At 56.0% G+C, this 18,304-nt stretch overlaps 1 protein-coding gene across 24 annotated transcripts in view; it reads right to left on the reverse strand.

The window, feature by feature from the left end:
* LOC111846029 (protein tyrosine phosphatase receptor type F) overlaps positions 1-18,304 on the reverse strand; it is a 120,711-nt gene that overhangs the window by 50,497 nt on the left and 51,910 nt on the right. For all 24 annotated transcript variants that reach the window (XM_072704273.1, XM_072704279.1, XM_072704274.1 and 21 more), the window contains exons 3-5: positions 13,840-13,985; positions 13,419-13,560; positions 592-780 (exon numbers count right to left, since the gene is read on the reverse strand). In XM_072704273.1, coding sequence (XP_072560374.1) covers positions 592-780; positions 13,419-13,560; positions 13,840-13,985 — 477 coding nt within the window. The remainder of the gene's footprint in view (positions 1-591; positions 781-13,418; positions 13,561-13,839; positions 13,986-18,304) is intronic.

Below are 18,304 nucleotides of genomic sequence, written 5' to 3' on the forward strand. Positions count from 1 at the left end.
GGATGCTGAGCGGGGACTGGGCGCAGAGGCTGCAGAGCGCGGCGGCGGGTAGATTAACGTGCGCGTGTTGTGTCAGTGTGAGCAGTTTGAGCTGCCCGCTACACGTGACGCTCTCTGGGATCGGCTCTGCACAGGCGCGTAAACAAACCACGGCGAAGGAGCCGGGGGCGTAACGGCAGAGGCGGGGGAGGGAGGGCAGCTTCCACAGCACCGCTCACCCTCTCTGTGAATGACAGGGGCTGGGGGGGGGGGGGGCAGCGGGTGTGTGTTTCCAGCGTTACAGTGACCGGGGCATAATATATATATATATGTTTTTATATATTTTAATGAGAGATTTCTGAAAGCAGCACTTTCACTCCTGCTGCTCTTTTTTTTTTTCTCTGATCTTCGCGGATAATGACGGATCCATGCGCTCACTCCACAGCCTAGTCAGCCTGGCCTTTTGACTGCCGCCGCCGGCGCTGTTCTGGTTGGGTCTCGTGACGTGCAGAACAGGGCTGTTCCACACGCGGGCCTTGCCCAACAACACTGTTCCTGATTGCATGGTGGTGTGTGGCTCCACCTAGGGCCGGCGCAGGGCCGATTATCTACCTGAACGCAGCTGCTTGATGCGGCCGTTGCTGCCCCCGATGTCCACGGGCAGAAAGTCCTTGAACCAGAAGATCTCGGGGTCAGGGTTGCCGCTGGCGGCGCACAGCATGGTAGCCGTGCGCGTCCGCTCCACCACCTTCAGCTGGGGGCCCATGTCGATGGAGGGGAAGCCGTGCGGGATCTGGTCCTCTGGGGGGGGGGGGGGAGAAACAAAGATGCGTGGTGAGGGGCGTGGCGGATGCAGCCCCCAGAGCACTAATGAGAAACAGGATATTAGGCACCAGCCATAAAAAGTCACGTGACCACGCAGCGTGTCAGAGCAGCGTGTGAAGGTTCCTCTCCCGCCACACACCCGTGTTCCGTGCAGGTGCCTGTCCCTGTCCCTGTCCCCCATCCCATCCCGCTGTACACTGGGGCCCAGGGACATTTTACGCTCGTGTTTTGTACACCAGTTATCATGATTCACCCAGTTCGTGTTCTCGCCATTCACTGCGTGTTTAGCTTTTAATCCACACAAAACAGTTATGGCTTCCAAAAAACATTCACTCACCTGTACACCACATCCCACCTTTGTGCCCCCATCCTTGCGCTGCCCCCCACCCTGCCTCCCAGCATGCTACCCCCATCCTGTAGAAGCACCCGGGACACACCCAGAATTGGGCCTACACCTATGTGTTTTTCAAATGCCAGCCTCTGAACGTGCACCTAACGGATCAGAACCAAGACCCTCGCAGCCTTTCAGCTTAGCAGAGAGCCAGGGGAGTACTGGGTCATCAGCCTGTTTGCCTGCCCCCCACCATCTGCCCCCCACCAATCTCTCCATTGTTGGACCTAGGCTGGTGTCAGCGACACAAGGGCGGGACGACTGTGATAGTGATAGAATATTCTTTACCCCCCCACCATCCTCTGGCCTCCCCAAGGGGCCAAGCAGCCGCTTTCCCTGCTGGGTGATGTGATCACAGACGCAGAAGACAAACACATCCAGACACATGGGGGGGGGGGGGGGGGCGGTATGCGACTTTTGTTCTTGTTTCCAGGCGTCTCAAGCACCTTCTCCTGGGACGGCTGGTGCAAACTCTCAGCCAGACCTACATGACAGTGACAAACCGGGCACATCTCCAAACCGCGGTCTCACACACACAGAGGGGGGGGGGGGAAGTCTGCCTGTTCTTCACCAGGATACCTCTGCCTCACCAAGATGCCTCTGCCTCACAGGCACGCCTCTGCCTCACAGAGATGCCTCTGTCTCACTGGAACACCTCTGCCTCACAGGGATGCCTCTGCCTCACCAGGACGCCACTGCCTCACAGGGAGGGCTTTGCCTCTCCAGGATGGTTCTGCTCTGCCTGCCACCTCTAAAGATGACTTTCAGGTATTTTTTGAGAAAAGGGAAGTTAAACTATGAGGTCCATTTGAGGTTCGGAGAGGTACAACCGTGGGAAACCGGAGCACCCTAAGCCATGGGAGACGTGCTCAGGACACCAGGCTTCTGTTCGGAGCAGGACATCAGGTTCTGTTACCGCCCCGCGGACAGGTTCTGTGTGTGAAAGGAGCTCCGACTGCCGGCAACTTTCCCCCGGGGCCCTTGAGGAGAAAGGGCCTCCCTTGTGGCCCTTGGACAGAAATGGCTCGGGGCAGGGGTGTGCAGACCGGGTCATGTCCTCTATGTGTGTGGATGATGAGAGAGTTTGAGGACAGCCACGATCAGGAGGAGGACCAGCGTCCTCCTTCCGGAAAGCACTGTGACTCAGCCGCCCACCAAGCCATGGGTGCCTCAGAAAGAAGAGCCACTGGAGCCAAGCTCCTGTTCGGGTCTCCAGTGCTGTAACGTCAGTCAACGATTCCCTCCCTACATCCGAGATGAGCGCAGAAAGAATTTCAGCCACCGTACAGGATGTCAGCAAATTCTGGAGAATCCCAGAGCCACGTGACAGTCATGTTGCCCCAGTCGGCGGCACATGGGGGCGGGTCACATCCAACCCCACTGCAGAGAGATGGGGAGGCGCGGCCTGCAGGCTGGCGCCACGGCAACCAAGGATGAGGTCGTGTCTTTCAGTTCCTGGCTCTTCCGTCTCAGAAATCTTGGACCTTCTTGTCATCGCCAAGACAACGGGAAGAGATTAGGAATATGGGCATAAACAAAGGTTTCACATAAAACCACGGGCACGCTTAAAATGCAGATAGAAGCAGCAAATGTGGCTGAAGGTTTCAGATAATGTGGAATACTTTTTAGGTTATAGAGTGCAGTGCAGGGGGGACCATCAGGTTCACACTGGACATGTTTGGATTATAGAGTACCTCTGGAACATCAAGTTCACATTGGAGATCTTTGGGTTATAGAGTACATGTGGACCATCAGGTTCACACTGGAGATTTTGGGTTATAGAGTGCAGGTGGACCGTCGAGTTCACACTGGAGATCTTTGAGTAATATAGTACAGGTGGACCGTCGGGTTCACACTAGAGATGTTTGGGGGCGGGTGTCCCCAGATCCACATGGACATTGCTGAATGGATTCACACAGAGGCCTGAGCCCATCTCAGTATTGAGTCTGACCTGTCGATGGCGTTGTGGACGCCACGCCTGCCATTCCCACGGCTCAGTGCGTAAGGTCAGCGTGTTCCCACCAGCAACTGGGCTGCTGTTTCGTGAGGCAGGGCGATTAGGGAGGCGGGCCGGGACAGGCTAGACAGGTTCTGCGTGTGTCCGGGGGAAACAAAGACTCGCCTTGTCTCACTGGTATGCCTCCCCCCCACCACCCAGTTCTCTCCTGTTCTCTAATTATCTGCTCTTCCGCGTAACGTCTGGGTTTCTGACAGGGTGCTGACCGGGACATGCAGGGGTCTCCCGGCGCGCCTTTGCTAAATAAGGACGTCTGACATGCGCACTTGCAGCCTGCAGGCGCCGTTGTACCCTCGCAGGGACCATGCTGGGATAGACCATTCCCCAGCTTGGCATTCCTCTTCCCAATACGTTCCCCAGACTGGCAGGTCTGCCTGCGCAGGTCGGGCTCAGTTTCCACTGTAGCATTTCCCACAGTCTTAAGTGGCATGTTTGTGACATGACATCATGCTGGATCATGTGACTGTGGGCCTGACATGGGCTCCACACAGGCTCCCGAGCCACAGTGCTTCACTGTAACTGAGTGGAAACACTGACTGGACACTTTGGACTGGTTCGTGCAGATTTCTCACAAAATCAGTCACCTAAGGAGGAAATTAGGTGACATATCGTTAATTAATGCAGCGCTCTGGACGGACAGGTGCTTTGGTGAGAAGGTAGAACCATAGCTCTGTGCTGAACGGCGCCCCACTCATCCAATCATTGGGGGAACCATGGGATGGACCATGGGGCACAACGCAGACTGGAAAAAACACATGCTTCCAAGTGTCTTCACACTGTCTAGGTGGAGCGGCTGTTTTTCCTGAAAGTGCTTTTCAGGTCTGACTGTACTGTGTCCTCAAAATGCTTTTCCGGTCAGCTGACGGCCTCCTTATGGCAAAGGAGTTAAAGAAAGAGGATAGCCATGTGACAGCACCGCACGCAGGCCACAGGGCGACTGTGTCACTGGACACTGAAATTAGCACTCGTACAATATCCTTCTCAGGAACAAAATGAAACACAAAGGTTAACGGCAATCGGTAGCAGCCACAGTTATGGCCTGGCGAACCATCAAAGCAGCGAGCCCAAGGGGAGCCTGAGGGGGGAGGGCCCAGGAAGGAAGGAGCCCAGGAGCATGACCTCCTGTTAACCTCCCTGTTTTATTACGGGGTGCCTGCTTGGCCAGATTCTTTCACCCTGTTCCTGCACTGCCGTTGAAAGACACCGTGTTCCCAAGTCCCAAATTACCCCATAAGATTTTCCGGAAAGTTCCTCGGCTGACAGCACGTCGGGCTTGTGCTGGTTGGCAGGGAGAGGCATGTAGAGAGACAGAGACATGGGAAACTGGACTACACTTCGTAAGACGCCGACGTGAGGTGTCACCAGACGGGAGTTGGCCCCCCAGAGGACGGCAAAGCGCCGCCCAGGCCACACTTTCCCCTCTGTGATAGCAGGAGGGGTTTCCAGCTCAAGCAGCACAAGAGTGAAACAGCGAAATGGACGCTGGCAGCGGGAGTGAGTGTATTAGAACAAAAGCAGCTCTGTGTTCAGAGGCAGCAAATCATGCAACAGTGCACGTGTGCATACAAAGTGGAGATGGGACTGCATATGTGGCCAAACAGGGGGCGGAGTCTGGACGTGGCCAACAGGGGCGGAGTCTGGGGCGTGGCCAACATGGGTGGAGTCTGGGGTGTGGTCAACAGGGGGCGGAGTCTAGGGCGTGGTCAACCAGGGCGGAGTCTGAACACACCAGCAGTTTGTGAAGGTAAGATCCAGGGCTCGGGCTACATCACTTCTGCTCCTGTTATTATGGGCATTTTTCAAGTCTTTTAAGTCTTAGTAAAAGTAAGTAACAGCAATATGACAAGCAACTTTGAGCACTTAACTGGCATGCCCCCTGCTGACTGCAGCCGGAATGTCAGGCTTCACTTAGCAAGAGACACCTGTGCGCAGAGGCAGACGGCATCCTCACACGTGTGGGTTAGCGACTGTGTGTCACGTGAAGCGACGTCCCTGCGGTCCCCGTAATGCGCTTATCATTACCGCTACCCGACCTGAACCCGATGGCCGAGGGCAGCAGCCTCTGATACCGCTGGGAGGGAATTAGGGGGAATTCCTTTACAGAGCAAAATTCTAGCTGAATGACCTGCTTCTTCCATGGCAAGGAACCTGTCTGTGGTCAGACGCACCTTGTGCGCACGGAAAGACGCAGACACACACAGACACACGCAGACACACGCAGACATGAGGCAGGCGTCAGGGCCTTCAAAAGTGTCCAGAAAACACCACATTCCAGACACAACCGAATTCCTGCAGTGACGGCTGAGAGGCGTACAAAACAAACAGCTGCTTTTTGCTGTGGATTCAGGGGGGGGGGGGGGGGTTACACACACATTCCAGGTGGTTGAGCCAGCGAGGGGGGGGGGGTATAATATGTCTGTTTCCATGACAAACCTGGGGGCCGGTAGCACACACACCCCCGGGGGCTCTGTGGGTGACAAACACGGGAGGGGGGCAGTGGGCTGAAAGCTGAGATGGGCCCCCCTCTCCGGGGGCACCTCCCACAGCGGGAGCGGCACCTCCTGCCCGCCCACGGGAAGGGAGGCCAAGCAGTGGCATTCCCAGAGTAACTGAACACCGATCCGTGCAAGACGGGACAGAAGAGGAGTCTCAGCTGCCTGAGATGTGCCAGGGGCGAGGGTGTCCTGTCACAGGGCGGCCAGGAGAGCTCGACTGACATGGAGCGATCGGCCAGAAAGGATGAAGGTCTGTCATTGACACACTGTTTGGCATCAGCCAGTCACTGAAGAAACTGTTGGTTAAGGGTCTTACGCTGGGGCCCAACAGTAAAACGACTCTGCTGACCCGGGGATTTGAACCAGCGACCATCCGATCACAGACACAGCAGCCTAACCTGCTGAGCCACACACTTCCCCCTAATGAACCAATGTGGCTGAGCCCAGGCTTGAACCCAGGTCCGTCCACAACACAACTCAATCACTAACCGCCTGACCTACTTTGCTCTAATAAGCACAGTGTCAGAGACAGTGAAGAGCGCACTCACAAACGTTTGGCAAAACAACTACACACACCAGCCACTCAGCTCGAGGGCGAAGCCGGCTGAGGGCTGTCAGGCACCATGGTGGGGCCCTGCACCTCCATTTATCCATGCGCTCATAAACGTTGTGAGAGTGTTGCGGAAACGCTGAGGACACGTTCACCGGTGGTCAGGGGTCATGGCATTTGATATTCTGCCGGTTCCCTATGCGGCGTGCTCTGAGAGGCCGGGCTAATGCATGCCGTGACCTTTGCTGTAATGCACTTTTCCGTCATGGGGCAGAACATTCCGCCGCACTCCCCGGGCGGACAGGCACTTCATCAACTCGACTGGCCCCATCCCTCCACACTCCCTCCCTATCTGCTCCCTGACTGCTACTGACATCACTATGATCTACTGCGGGGTCACGGCAGTGCCGCTGTTAGCGGGGCGGAGCCAATGCCCATCAGAGATATCATCCAGGTAACGACAGGCCTGGTTAACGGGGGTGGAACCAATGCCCACCTGGGATATCATCCAGGTAACGACAGGCCTGGTTACCGGGGGCGGAGCCAATGCCCACCAGGGATATCACCTAGCTAGGCCTGGTTACCAGGGATGGAGCCAACGGCCATCAGAGATATCACCCAGCTAACAGACAGCCATGGTAATCAGGGGCGGAGCCAATGCCCACCAGGGATATCACCTAGCTAGGCCTGGTTACCAGGGATGGAGCCAACGGCCATCAGAGATATCACCCAGGGAACGACAAATCTGGTTACCGGGGATGGAGCCAATGCCCATCAGAGATATCATCCAGGTAACGACAGGCCTGGTTAACGGGGGTGGAACCAATGCCCACCTGGGATATCATCCAGGTAACGACAGGCCTGGTTACCGGGGGCGGAGCCAATGCCCACCAGGGATATCACCTAGCTAGGCCTGGTTACCAGGGATGGAGCCAACGGCCATCAGAGATATCACCCAGCTAACAGACAGCCATGGTAATCAGGGGCGGAGCCAATGCCCACCAGGGATATCACCTAGCTAGGCCTGGTTACCAGGGATGGAGCCAACGGCCATCAGAGATATCACCCAGGGAACGACAAACCTGGTTACCGGGGATGGAGCCAATGCCCATCAGAGATATCACTCAGGAAATGACAGGCCTGGTTACCGGGGGCAGAGCCAATGCCCACCAGGGATATCACCTAGCTAGGCCTGGTTACCAGGGATGGAGCCAATACCCACCAGAGATATCACCCAGCTAACAGACAGCCATGGTAATCAGGGGTGGAGCCAATGCGCACCAGGGATATCACCTAGCTAGGCCTGGTTACCGGGGATGGAGCCAATGCCCACCAGGGATATCACCCAGCTAATAGACAGGCCTGGTTACCGGGGTTGGAGCCAATGCCCACCAGAGATATCACCCAGCTAACAGACAGGCCTGGTAACTGGGGGCGGAGCCAGTGCCCACTGGCGATAACACCCAAGTAATAGCTTCCATTTATAATGTATTGGTTGCACGAAAACCCCAGCAGGATTAAAAAACAATACTCATATTTGAAGGAGGATTTCTCTCACACAGCTGGCTACATTGTTTTCCTCCCTGCAGGCTGTGTTTAAACGTGTAAAATGAATAAAGCGGATCAGGTACCACGCAGGGATGGGCAGGGCAGGTGGCGCTATGGTGACGGGAGAACGGTTTGCCTTCAAAGCCCCCCCTGGGTCAATTACACTAAACTAGGGAGGGAGGGCTCGATACATTTTTAATCTTTATAGGACTCGCCATACAACAGCAACAGCAACCCCCAGGTTTGAAACTGAAAGACTGATGAAAAGTGGAGTGGAAAAGCAGCAGAGAGATCCATCTATTATTTACACAGGAATCAGCCCCGGAGCCGAGGACGTCCTGTCACAGGCCAGACATGCCAGGGGGGGCTGGGGGTTGAGAAGGGACCGTCAGAGATTGTCAAAGGCTACCGGGGATCCTCAGGGGCTGGGCGGCTGCTGAAGATCGTCAGGGACCGGGGACCATCGGGGATCTTCAGGGACAAGGGACCATTGTGCATCATCAAGGACCAGGATCCATTGGGGGGTCGTCAGGGGCCTGGTGGCTGCTGAGAATCGTCAGAGACCGGGGACCACTGGGGATCGTCAGGGACCGGGGACCACTGGGGATTGTCAGGGACCAGGGACCACTGGGCATCGTCAGGGATGCAGTCAAATCTCACACCTGCAGGACTGTGACTGTGACTGTGCCGGATGCAGTCAAATCTCATGCCTGCAGGACTGTGACCGTGACTGTGCCGGATGCAGTCAAATCTCATGCCTGTGGGACTGTGACTGTGCCGGATGCAGTAAAATCTCATGCCTGTGGGACTGTGACTGTGCCGGATGCAGTAAAATCTCATGACTGTGACTGTGCCGGATGCAGTCAAATCTCATGCCTGTGGGACTGTGACTGTACCGGATGCAGTAAAATCTCATGCCTGTGGGACTGTGACTGTGCCGGATGCAGTGCTTTAAAACACTGCCAGTTTCTGTAGCGAGTGGCTGGGCAGCCCCCTCACGGGGCGCCCCCATGCCCGGCATTTACTGGCACTTCATTTTCACCTAGTGTGTAGGGTACAGCTCTTTGGGCGGGGTGGCGCAGGGACTTTTGTCATGTAATAGCGGGGACATTGCGTGACATGGCTTATGTCACTAAATGGGAAGGTAGCCCCACATTCTGGATGGCCCAGAAGCCACTGGGGCATTGACGTGTGTGACGCAGGACACTGAGCCGATTGCGCCGCTGGTACGTTCCTGGCGAAACCTCGTTTTCTCTGATCAAACAGGAGGCCTCTTGCCGCAGACGATCTGACGCCGTTCCCCTAACACTGCGAGCACCGGTGCACCCTGGAAGCCTCAGGCCTGCTTTCCTGGAGACAAATCAAGAGGTTTTTTTTTTAGCCTTTTTTGTTTTGGCAGATTTTTTGATGTCTGCATTGGTTAGTTCTGTTTTCATGTATCACCAGAAGCACAGGAACGTGGTTATGGCTTAAAGCATTTTAAAAACAGCAGCCGGCTTCACACATATGAGACACCTTCAAAAGCTACTCTGAAAATAGTCTCTAACAGGAAGAAAGGAGCAAAGTCTCAGCCAGAGATCGGTGTGGAAAAAGCCCAAGCAGAGCAGCTTTCGTAATGATGCCACCATAGCGTATTTGGGCGGCCAATCAGAGCCTCCGCTCCAGGCCACCGAGCACCAGTGCCGGTGGCCGCAAAGCTGCCTATAGCTCAGGTTTAGCACTAAGCGATTTCGCGAGGGGGTGGCCAGACGCACGTGAAAGGAAAGCCCGTGCCCGAGCAGATCAGAGATGGCAGATGTGCAACAGCACGCCAGTGTAGCGGTGTGTCAGGCTCCTCTCTGGAGTGTTTGATTTTTCTGTGTCGTTTTTCTCCTCTTTTCCATGGAATGGTCAGCTCAGGGGAGTTTTAAGGGAATGCCGTGTGACTGGTGAGAAAATCAGGCACACTTCAGCCAGACGATTGAAAGCTTGATGGTGACACCACTGTATGGTGACCACACTGAGCTGAACCATGCACAGTTGGGCTTCTGAGGGTCCCCCAAAGCCAGGAGGGGCTCTCTGCTCTAAAGACTCATTATCCCTCCACTTGCTGGGAGGAGATGGGGCCAGCAGGTCTCAAAAGCCTGGGCGATACCTGATACAGGAGCACCTCCGGCCCTTTAACTTTTTGATCTCAGGCCAGCCATGCGACACGTCCTTAATGAAAAGATAATGAAACCATCCTGCTATTTCTCTTCGCCCACAGAGATGGATCCAAAAGGAAAGCGATTAACCCTAAGATCACTAATTCACAGGTAAGGAAGCGCGGTGGTAACCCTGGCAACAGCTCAGGTCCAGCCGGAGAACAGACGGACCCCAAGAGCAGCTGGATATTTCTGTCTGCGTCTGCGCATACCTCATGGAGAAGCTGCTGGAGACTTCCATCACTGAAGACATCCTCCCTGTCAGACCCATTTGGGTATCCGAGTATGATTGGTCTTTTAAATATCACAGGGAGTGTCTGGTGGCCCTCCCAGCTCACCCCCCCCCCCCCCCCGCCTGGTGGTGCTTGCTCCCGCAGTCGAGACGTTCCTGGTGATTTGCTGGTGCTCCGCTGCCTGGCGCCATGCCACGCTGACAGGGACGTGCAAATGAACCTCATCATTCACATCTGAAAGCTCGGCCGTCATTTATTACTGCCAGGGCGTCGCGACCCCCCCCTTTTGTGGGGGGGGGGGGGGTTGTTTGTGACAGAGAATCGGAGTGGAGGCGATGACAGGCAGGGCGGCGCTCTCTCCTCCTGGGGGGGGACACGGTGCGTCTTTGGAGGAATGCTTCCCTCGCCACCCCTTTCTCAGGATGCCGAGCAGAGATGAGGTGGACCGTTTACGTGTCACCCGCTTGTTGGATTTCAGGGCTGGTCTCCGCAGCAGGTGTAAGTCCCACTGAACCTCGCCTTCGACGCCTGGGAAACATGGCACACCCCCACAGCAGCTCCCAGCTTTCCCAGGGTCAAGTGGAGGGTAAAAGACGAGCATCCGGGCCTCAGCTCTGCCCCAAAGGCTGCGTAGGGGCATTAGCGACCCTTGGAGTGTGGGGGGGGGGGGGGGGTGCATAGACTCCTGGTGGCCGGTGTTTGTAACCGTCACGATTTTACACCCCCTGCCCGTGTCATGCTTGGCTGCTCTGGCCTGGGCCTCCGCCAGATGGCGAGGAAATTAAACTCATTTCACGGATCGGTGACCACGGCCGGGGGAGGGGCCAAGTGGGAGGGGCCGTGCACACCTGCCGACTCAGAGGTGTCCGGAGCACAGATCCATGCGATAACCCCTCCCCCGGGAAATGCAGCCAAAATGGGTCCGGAAGTGGCGAGCGAGTTCGGGCGTGGGACACTTTGCCCCCCCCAGATTTCCGGTCTGGGCGGTGGGGCCAAGCGTGAGGTAATACCTCAGACCAAATAAGCTGGGAGGAAAAATGTAAAAAGGAAAGCAACCGTACAGGGAGCCAATATGCATACAGGGTGACAGGCTGTAGGGGGCGCCAGTAAACTACAGGGAAGGGGGCTCAAACACACGGGGGGGGGCGGCCCTCAAACACACCACTGGCTGCTGCCTCTGTGCCAAACCAGGACGGGGTGATGGAGACACAAACCTCCTTCCAGATCAGCAAGTCTCTCATTTGTTTACAGACACTGAACACCCCCCCCCCCCCACCCCTACCCCGGTCACTGCGTGTTGATAGATTTTCCACTCTGTGTTTTCACATCAAACAGACGTTTATCTCAGGTGGCGGTCTAGCCGAAACCAAGGTCACGCGGAGGACGGGCGAGTCCGGAGCGTTCCACCTACAGATCACAGGTGCCCAGGAGGCCAGTCTGACTTTCCCCGCTCGAGCCCCGCTGGTGTGGAGGGCCGACCTTTCGGAAACGAGCATCGCTTAATTAGACACATGAAACGAGCGTGTGGGTAATATTAAAACACATTTTCACAGTGAAGATAACATCAGAGTCCAGCCAAATGGCATCCTTTCAGGCTGATTTACCGGTTTGGCGAGCAACACAGAGATAGGAGGGGCCACTGGTCACACGACTGAGCCCTCCCACCACACAGTGGTGGCACAGAGACCTTTCGCCGGCTACCCGAGACATGCTCCCTACGAAGCCAGCCCTTCTGCTCCTCATTTCCCAGCATTCCCAGCACCGACCATCCAAGGCTTCAGACCCAGAAATGAGGCCCTGGATTTGCTATCAAAAGCATCATAATAAAATCTGATACAAACACTTGAAATCGCCTGAAGGATGCAGCCGCCATTGAATATGAGCCCAGCCACACCCTGCCCGGCCCCCACGCCACGGTCAGGCCATTCCTGGACGTGATGACGGTTGTGATTGGCTACTTCAGTTATTTATTTTGCTAAATTAACTTTGCATATGCACTGAGGCACCAGTTCCCTCGAAAGGTAATAGGAAGGTGGGGGGGGGGGGCTACTCCTTTAAGCCTGAAATGAAGCGGCATGGTGGAGGGCCGTGATGCAGTGCGCTGTGCCGCAGGATCGCTCGTGGGGGCCCCGCGGGCTCACACTGCGTCTGGCAGGATCGACTGGGATCCGCCACTGAGCACCGGAAAAGGAGAGTGAGTCACAGTGACTCAGTGCCCCCCGGCTCTCACAGGCCCCGCCCACCTCGTTACTCACCTTATTTTCACTGAACTTACCCGGCAGCGAGTCGTGGGTTCCCAGAGGAACTGCGTGACAGAGCCCAACCTCCTACCACCTTGCGAGGGCGCTGGTGCCTCAGTGCATATGCAACCAGCCCAACCGGTCGGGGGGGAGGGCAGGGTTCACAGAAAAACCCGACAGAAGGGTGCCCCTAGCACGGCCCTCTGCCACTAAATGCTGGGACTAATGGCTGGCCATTTGAAGGAGAGGCAAATGGTGAGCATGCTAAAGGCTAGGGCTAACGGCAGGCCCAAGAAAGGAAGGGATACTGGTGAGCATGCTAAAGGCTAGGGCTAACGGCAGGCCCAAGAAAGGAACGGCTACTGGTGAGCATGCTAAAGGCTAGGGCTAACGGCAGGCCCAAGAAAGGAACGGCTACTGGTGAGCATGCTAAAGGCTAGGGCTAACGGCAGGCTGAATAAAGGAGAGGCTAATGACGAGCATACTAAAAGCTGGGGCTAACCTCAATCTACTAATAACTGGGTGCTACTGGCAGGCCCGCTAAGGGTGATGCCAAAACCAACCATGCTATAGGCTGGGGCTAACCACAATCTGCTAACAGCTGGCTCGCGAAAAGCTGGCGCTAATGGGAGGTGAGTAAGAGTGAACCATGTAGGAGAAACACACTTTAAGCGCCTGTCGAACTCAGCGTGTTGATGTGAGCGCAGATGGTTTCGTTGGTCGTGTGCAGTTTCTTTAATCTTCCTACTGGCACATTTTTCCACACAAAAAATCCACAACAGCAGACAGTGCTGGCGCTCGCTAACCTGCTGCACGAGAACAGCAGACATGAACCCAGTCGGCGAGCAGGTGGCCAGCCGGAGGTGGATAGCAGGCGGGCTGAGGATCGCGGGGACAAGTAGTGGGTGGGAAGGGGAGTGGATGGGATAGGTAGCAGGTAGGGAGGAAGCCCCTCACCTTCGAGGACAGTGAGCTTGGCGCTGGTGTTGATCTCGCCCATGCTGTTGGTGGCCGTGCACTCGTAGATGGCCTCATCTCGGTGGGCTCGTAGGGGCTGGATGCGCAGCACAGACCCCGAGCCGTCGTCAAACTCGATCACCTGGGGGTCGCATATTTGACATCACACTTTAGGCTGTGAAAGCTCTCGGGTCTGGGTCCACAATGGTGCACCCCCGAGGCCATGAAAACGCAGCGTGGGGACACTGGGGGACGGGGGGGAGGGTCACGGCTGTGCATGGAAAGGGTTGGGGGGGAGAAGGCTATTTTTGCCTGGAACATGGCGGCCAACAGAGGCCGAGGAAGGAGGACAGCATAGCAGTGGGGGGGGGGGGGGGGGGTTAGGGTTAGGGTTAGGGAAGCGGCAGCGGCAGAGACGTACCTCGAAGCGTTGTGAGCTGACCTTCTTGCCCTTTTTCATCCAGGTGATGCGGGGCTTGGGCTCGCCCACCGCCTGGCAGACGAAGGAGGCCACCCCCCCGGAAATGCCCGTCTGGTCATCCGGGGATTTGATGAAGTTTGGCAAGCCTGGCAACGAGAGAAACGAAAGCTCAATCGGGAGAGCGGGGGATGTTACCGTGACAACAAGCTGTCAGCAAATCAGAGTAATAATGAAAAAATAGTTTCAGGCATTTCCACTGCTGCCACTGACACGGTAATATGGTATGTTCCCAAATATCGATCCCACAGGGGCCGCGAGAAAAGCTGTCAGTCCGTTCGCGTTGGGAATCCTGTCAGGCGGCATTGCGGTCCGTATTCCGTTTCACTCCGAGCTCACCTGCAGTAATACGAGCTGCTAATATCTCTCAGCGTTCGTGTTTACGTGGCTCACAACAAACGGCCGCTCATATCCGGAATAAGCCGGTGCCCTGGATTTGAACACAAAATGCGTCAAAAATGAACTCAGCTGCAGATCTCGCAGGGCTTCGGGGCAGATGCAGCGCTCTACAGCAAGCTCCCGGCCCTGGCGGGGCACGTCCAAGGACCATTCCAGAACAACGGCCACGGCAACTTTTATTTATCTTGTAATAAACGATCTGCAGACGCGGAGGAGAGGAATCGATATCTAGTTAACATAACGTAACGAGTCGCGCGGCAGCCTGCGTGAGCCAGCGGCTTCGTACCGCGCCGGTGTTAAATCACGTCGGCCACTCTGGGCTGCCCTTGCCCGGGGACGAGGCGGCCTGCACTGGGACCTGTGGAGCGGGACACGGGAGCACACGTGCGTGCCATCCATCTACGCGCTCAGACGGCGAACCCACGACCTTGCTGGCGCGCTGACATTTCCCCTGACATTTTCAGGACCCCCCCCCTCCGCACTGCCAGGCTTCAGTAACATTGCTGACGTGTTTGCCTGATAGGGCGACCACCGACAGACCCAACTCGGGATCTAGGCCCAGCCCAGAAAGCAGCAAGACCCCAAACCCAGAGTCCTGAACCTCCAAAGGCTGCTACCAAGAGGGTGGGGGGGGCAGCACTATGTGGTTCATGATAACCCAACACTGCACATTTGTACCAGCCGCATTAGAGCCGGAAACGCATCTTGCAGTTTGAGCACCCTTCTTGAAAGCGCACCATCTAGACGAAGACACACGTGATACAAATGCGTCCCATTTGCTATACAGACATGCCTGCAGACATCTGCCTCTTAAATTCACACCCAGAATTCCTCAAGAGTGCAAGATGTCCCCCAGATGGGTAGTGAGATTTATGGGCTGGTTGGGGGGGAGGGTCTGTGGATGGCATCGCTGCACTATAAGATGTATCGACAGCAGCGCATAGGGTCATAAAGAGCGAGGAAAAGCTGCGGGAACCTCTGCTGATCCAGCGGCAGCTCCGGGTTGGCCGGTGACTCGTTAGCGTATTAAACGAGCCAGGGGGCCATGGGAGGGTGGCATGATGGTCTTCATCCTTGCTGGGAGACCGGCTCCCCCCAAGCTGCTGGGAGGGAGGGGGGCACACAGATGCGCAGGACAGCAAAGACCTCTGACGTTAATGTCTGGATTTGGCAAAAATTCTCTCTAATCATGAGATTCCATCCAATACAATACCCCAAGGGGCTGACCAACTAAATTATCACGGGTGTGGGGGAGAGGGGGACACCAGGTGCTCTGTCGGTCTTAATTCAATCTGCAAGAGATGTTTTCTCTCCATGGAGAAGATTAAGATGATTACCAGGAGGCGGGGTCACAGCACCCTTAATGTATGGGAACGCTGAAGGTAATCTCCACACAAAGGCTCTTTTCCGTATTGGAGAAAAAGCCTCCTGTATCTGTGCCGATGTAAACGATACAAACACACGCATGTGAGCCACACCCATATAGGCCACACCCACACAGGCCCGCCCACAAACTGACACTGCATCTCCCCAGACAGGTATGAGCAGGGGATTTTTCATGAACGAAAAAAATGGCTATCGCGGTTTCTCTCTTAATTATCTTTGAAGCATCTCCTCACTGCTGTAATCTCTTGTTATTTGGGTGACCGTGAGTAACCCATGCAGAGGTCAGTTTTATAAAGTTCTGCAGAGCCCAGGAGCTGCGGTGCTAATGCTGTGTTCTGTTTAACGCGGCGTGTATCTTCACATCGGCAGTTTTGCTCTCTGTTCAAGCGAAACCGGCACACGTCGAGAAGCCAGACGCGTGCCGCAATCAGACAGAGCCAAAAAGGCCCGTTTCACGCTTGCACACTCATCTCACGGTGCTGCCACCTTCACAGGACGCCTCCTGACCCCTCCCAGCCCTCCCCCCCCCCACCTCGCTCCTCATTTGGGTCCTGAAATGCAAAGCACCGGTAAGAGGCATAACTGTGACTGGATAGATTTACATGTGTTTGTTATGTGTTATGCAAATGCCCTGGGTGACTAGGCGGGGGCGGGGGATCGTGGGCGGGGGGGGGGGCTCCCTACACAGGCGCCCTACGGTTTATCACGCAGGCAGATCAGTGGATGGGCTTATAGGTCTCACTGACGAAAAGCCCCATAGGAAACAGAGAGAGGGGAGCCTCGCTTCTGACACTTAAAAGGGGATTAATCTTTGGGTCGATCAGCGCCGGTCTCCGCGGCGACGAGCACAACGTGTCCGTGCAGGAAGCCTGAAGCAGCCCATTGTCTCGGAGGCCCCGCCCCCATAAGCAGAGATTCCCGGAGACTTACTGTCTCCATTGAGAAATGAAGGAACAACTATTTGCACGATGGACCGTCAACAATGGCGGGCATAAGCCTGGACACACGCAGGCTCACCATCACTACGAGGTCACGGAATATACTCATGGAATACGCAAAAAAACACACGGAACACATGCATGGCGCCGGATGAAGGTTTGTCGGTGCATTGCTTGGTAAGTTGGTTTACTAGCTGTGTCAAAAGGAAGATGCCAACATGCAGGGCCACCCCTCTGGGGTCTGCATCCCAGCTCCCGGTGACCCAGCAACAACCAGCTGAATCCGGATAATCCCACATGGGGAGAAACGGCACCCTGGCCGAATAACGAGGCAGAAGGCAGGCCACTTCGCTCCTCGGAGACGTGACTGTAACTCAAGGTGACTTAGCGAGCATCCGGATGGGAAAAGGCGGATCGCAGGAAGCGCGGTTCAGGGCTGAAGGTCCGGCCCCGAAGCCGAGCCGCCCGGAACGCACCCGAGTGGATGATGGACGAGCGCGTTTCCGCTGCCGCCGCTCGCTCCGCTGGCCGATTCCACAGCCCATTAATGCATTTGGCCCTATTAGCAGCCTGCGCCTGCAATTAATCGCGAATAAAGCCGTCTCCCTCGCAAACGATTCCCAACATGAGGGCAGTCGCCCGTGGGGTTCCGGCTCGCCTTCTCTCGGTCCGCCTGTAGTCAACTTTCCCAGCAAATAATCCCATTTGCGAAATGTTACTTTAGCTCTGATACACGTCTTCCTCCCCGGTCCCCGAAAGCCGCGTGACGGCGGCCGGGACAAACAGCGTGACGTTCGCATCGCCGCAGAAGTGGATCAGTTGCAGGAGACAGGCGGCTGGGTTTACTCAGTCCATCAGCTGCCTAATTGATAGCACGACAAACAGGGGCTTTAACACAGTGGCACAGCCACACACGGCACAGCGGGCTGACTAGGAACTAAGAGCACGGCTGACGCCTGGATTCACGCAGCCTGTGGGTCTAGGAGATAAGCCGGGACACAGAGATCACTGTCTACGGGAAGGCGTTTAGCTACAGCCCGTCGGGGGGGGGGACTCGCTTCGGAACACCGCCACGCTGAGAATGGGCGGGAAGATGGGTGCCGACCAAAGTGTTTCTACGCGATGTTTAAAGTCCCGGCTCCAAGCCCTGGGATTATCAGACCTCTGCCAGATAAGCGGCTCCTTATTGTGGAACTTACTGCGGTGCTATCCACTGGATTGTTTTTGTGGAAAAGGCGGGAGGAGTGGGAGGGAGGGGCCAGCATACATGGCGGGGCGTGAGGTATGTGTGACCAGGGGAACCCCACGTTGGGGGTGTTTCCGCAAACTTTCAGCACAATGAGAGCCACACCTCGTCACGTTACTGGTAAATAATGGATCAGTCTAGCTGGGGGATTCGTAGGCAGGAATCACCGGCATGGTTTCCCACGGCGATGTAATCGCACGTCACAAAAGGAGAAGCGGTGGTGACAGCGGGACAGCGACGCTTCCCAGTATTCTGCCGTTGTGACGGAACAATGCCGTCGTCTGGCTGTGGTGTCGCGATGAGGTTTGGGTGACCACAGCTCTTCCTGGTTAGAGAGGGACAATGAAACTGCACTGGGGGGGGGGGGGCGGTGTGTTACTCAGAGTAGGTGAGACTCACCGCACGCTGGAGGTCGCCCTGGAAACGGGTACCTCGTACC

This window comes from Paramormyrops kingsleyae, chromosome 21 (assembly GCF_048594095.1).
Source record: "Paramormyrops kingsleyae isolate MSU_618 chromosome 21, PKINGS_0.4, whole genome shotgun sequence".
Taxonomy (NCBI): domain Eukaryota; kingdom Metazoa; phylum Chordata; class Actinopteri; order Osteoglossiformes; family Mormyridae; genus Paramormyrops; species Paramormyrops kingsleyae.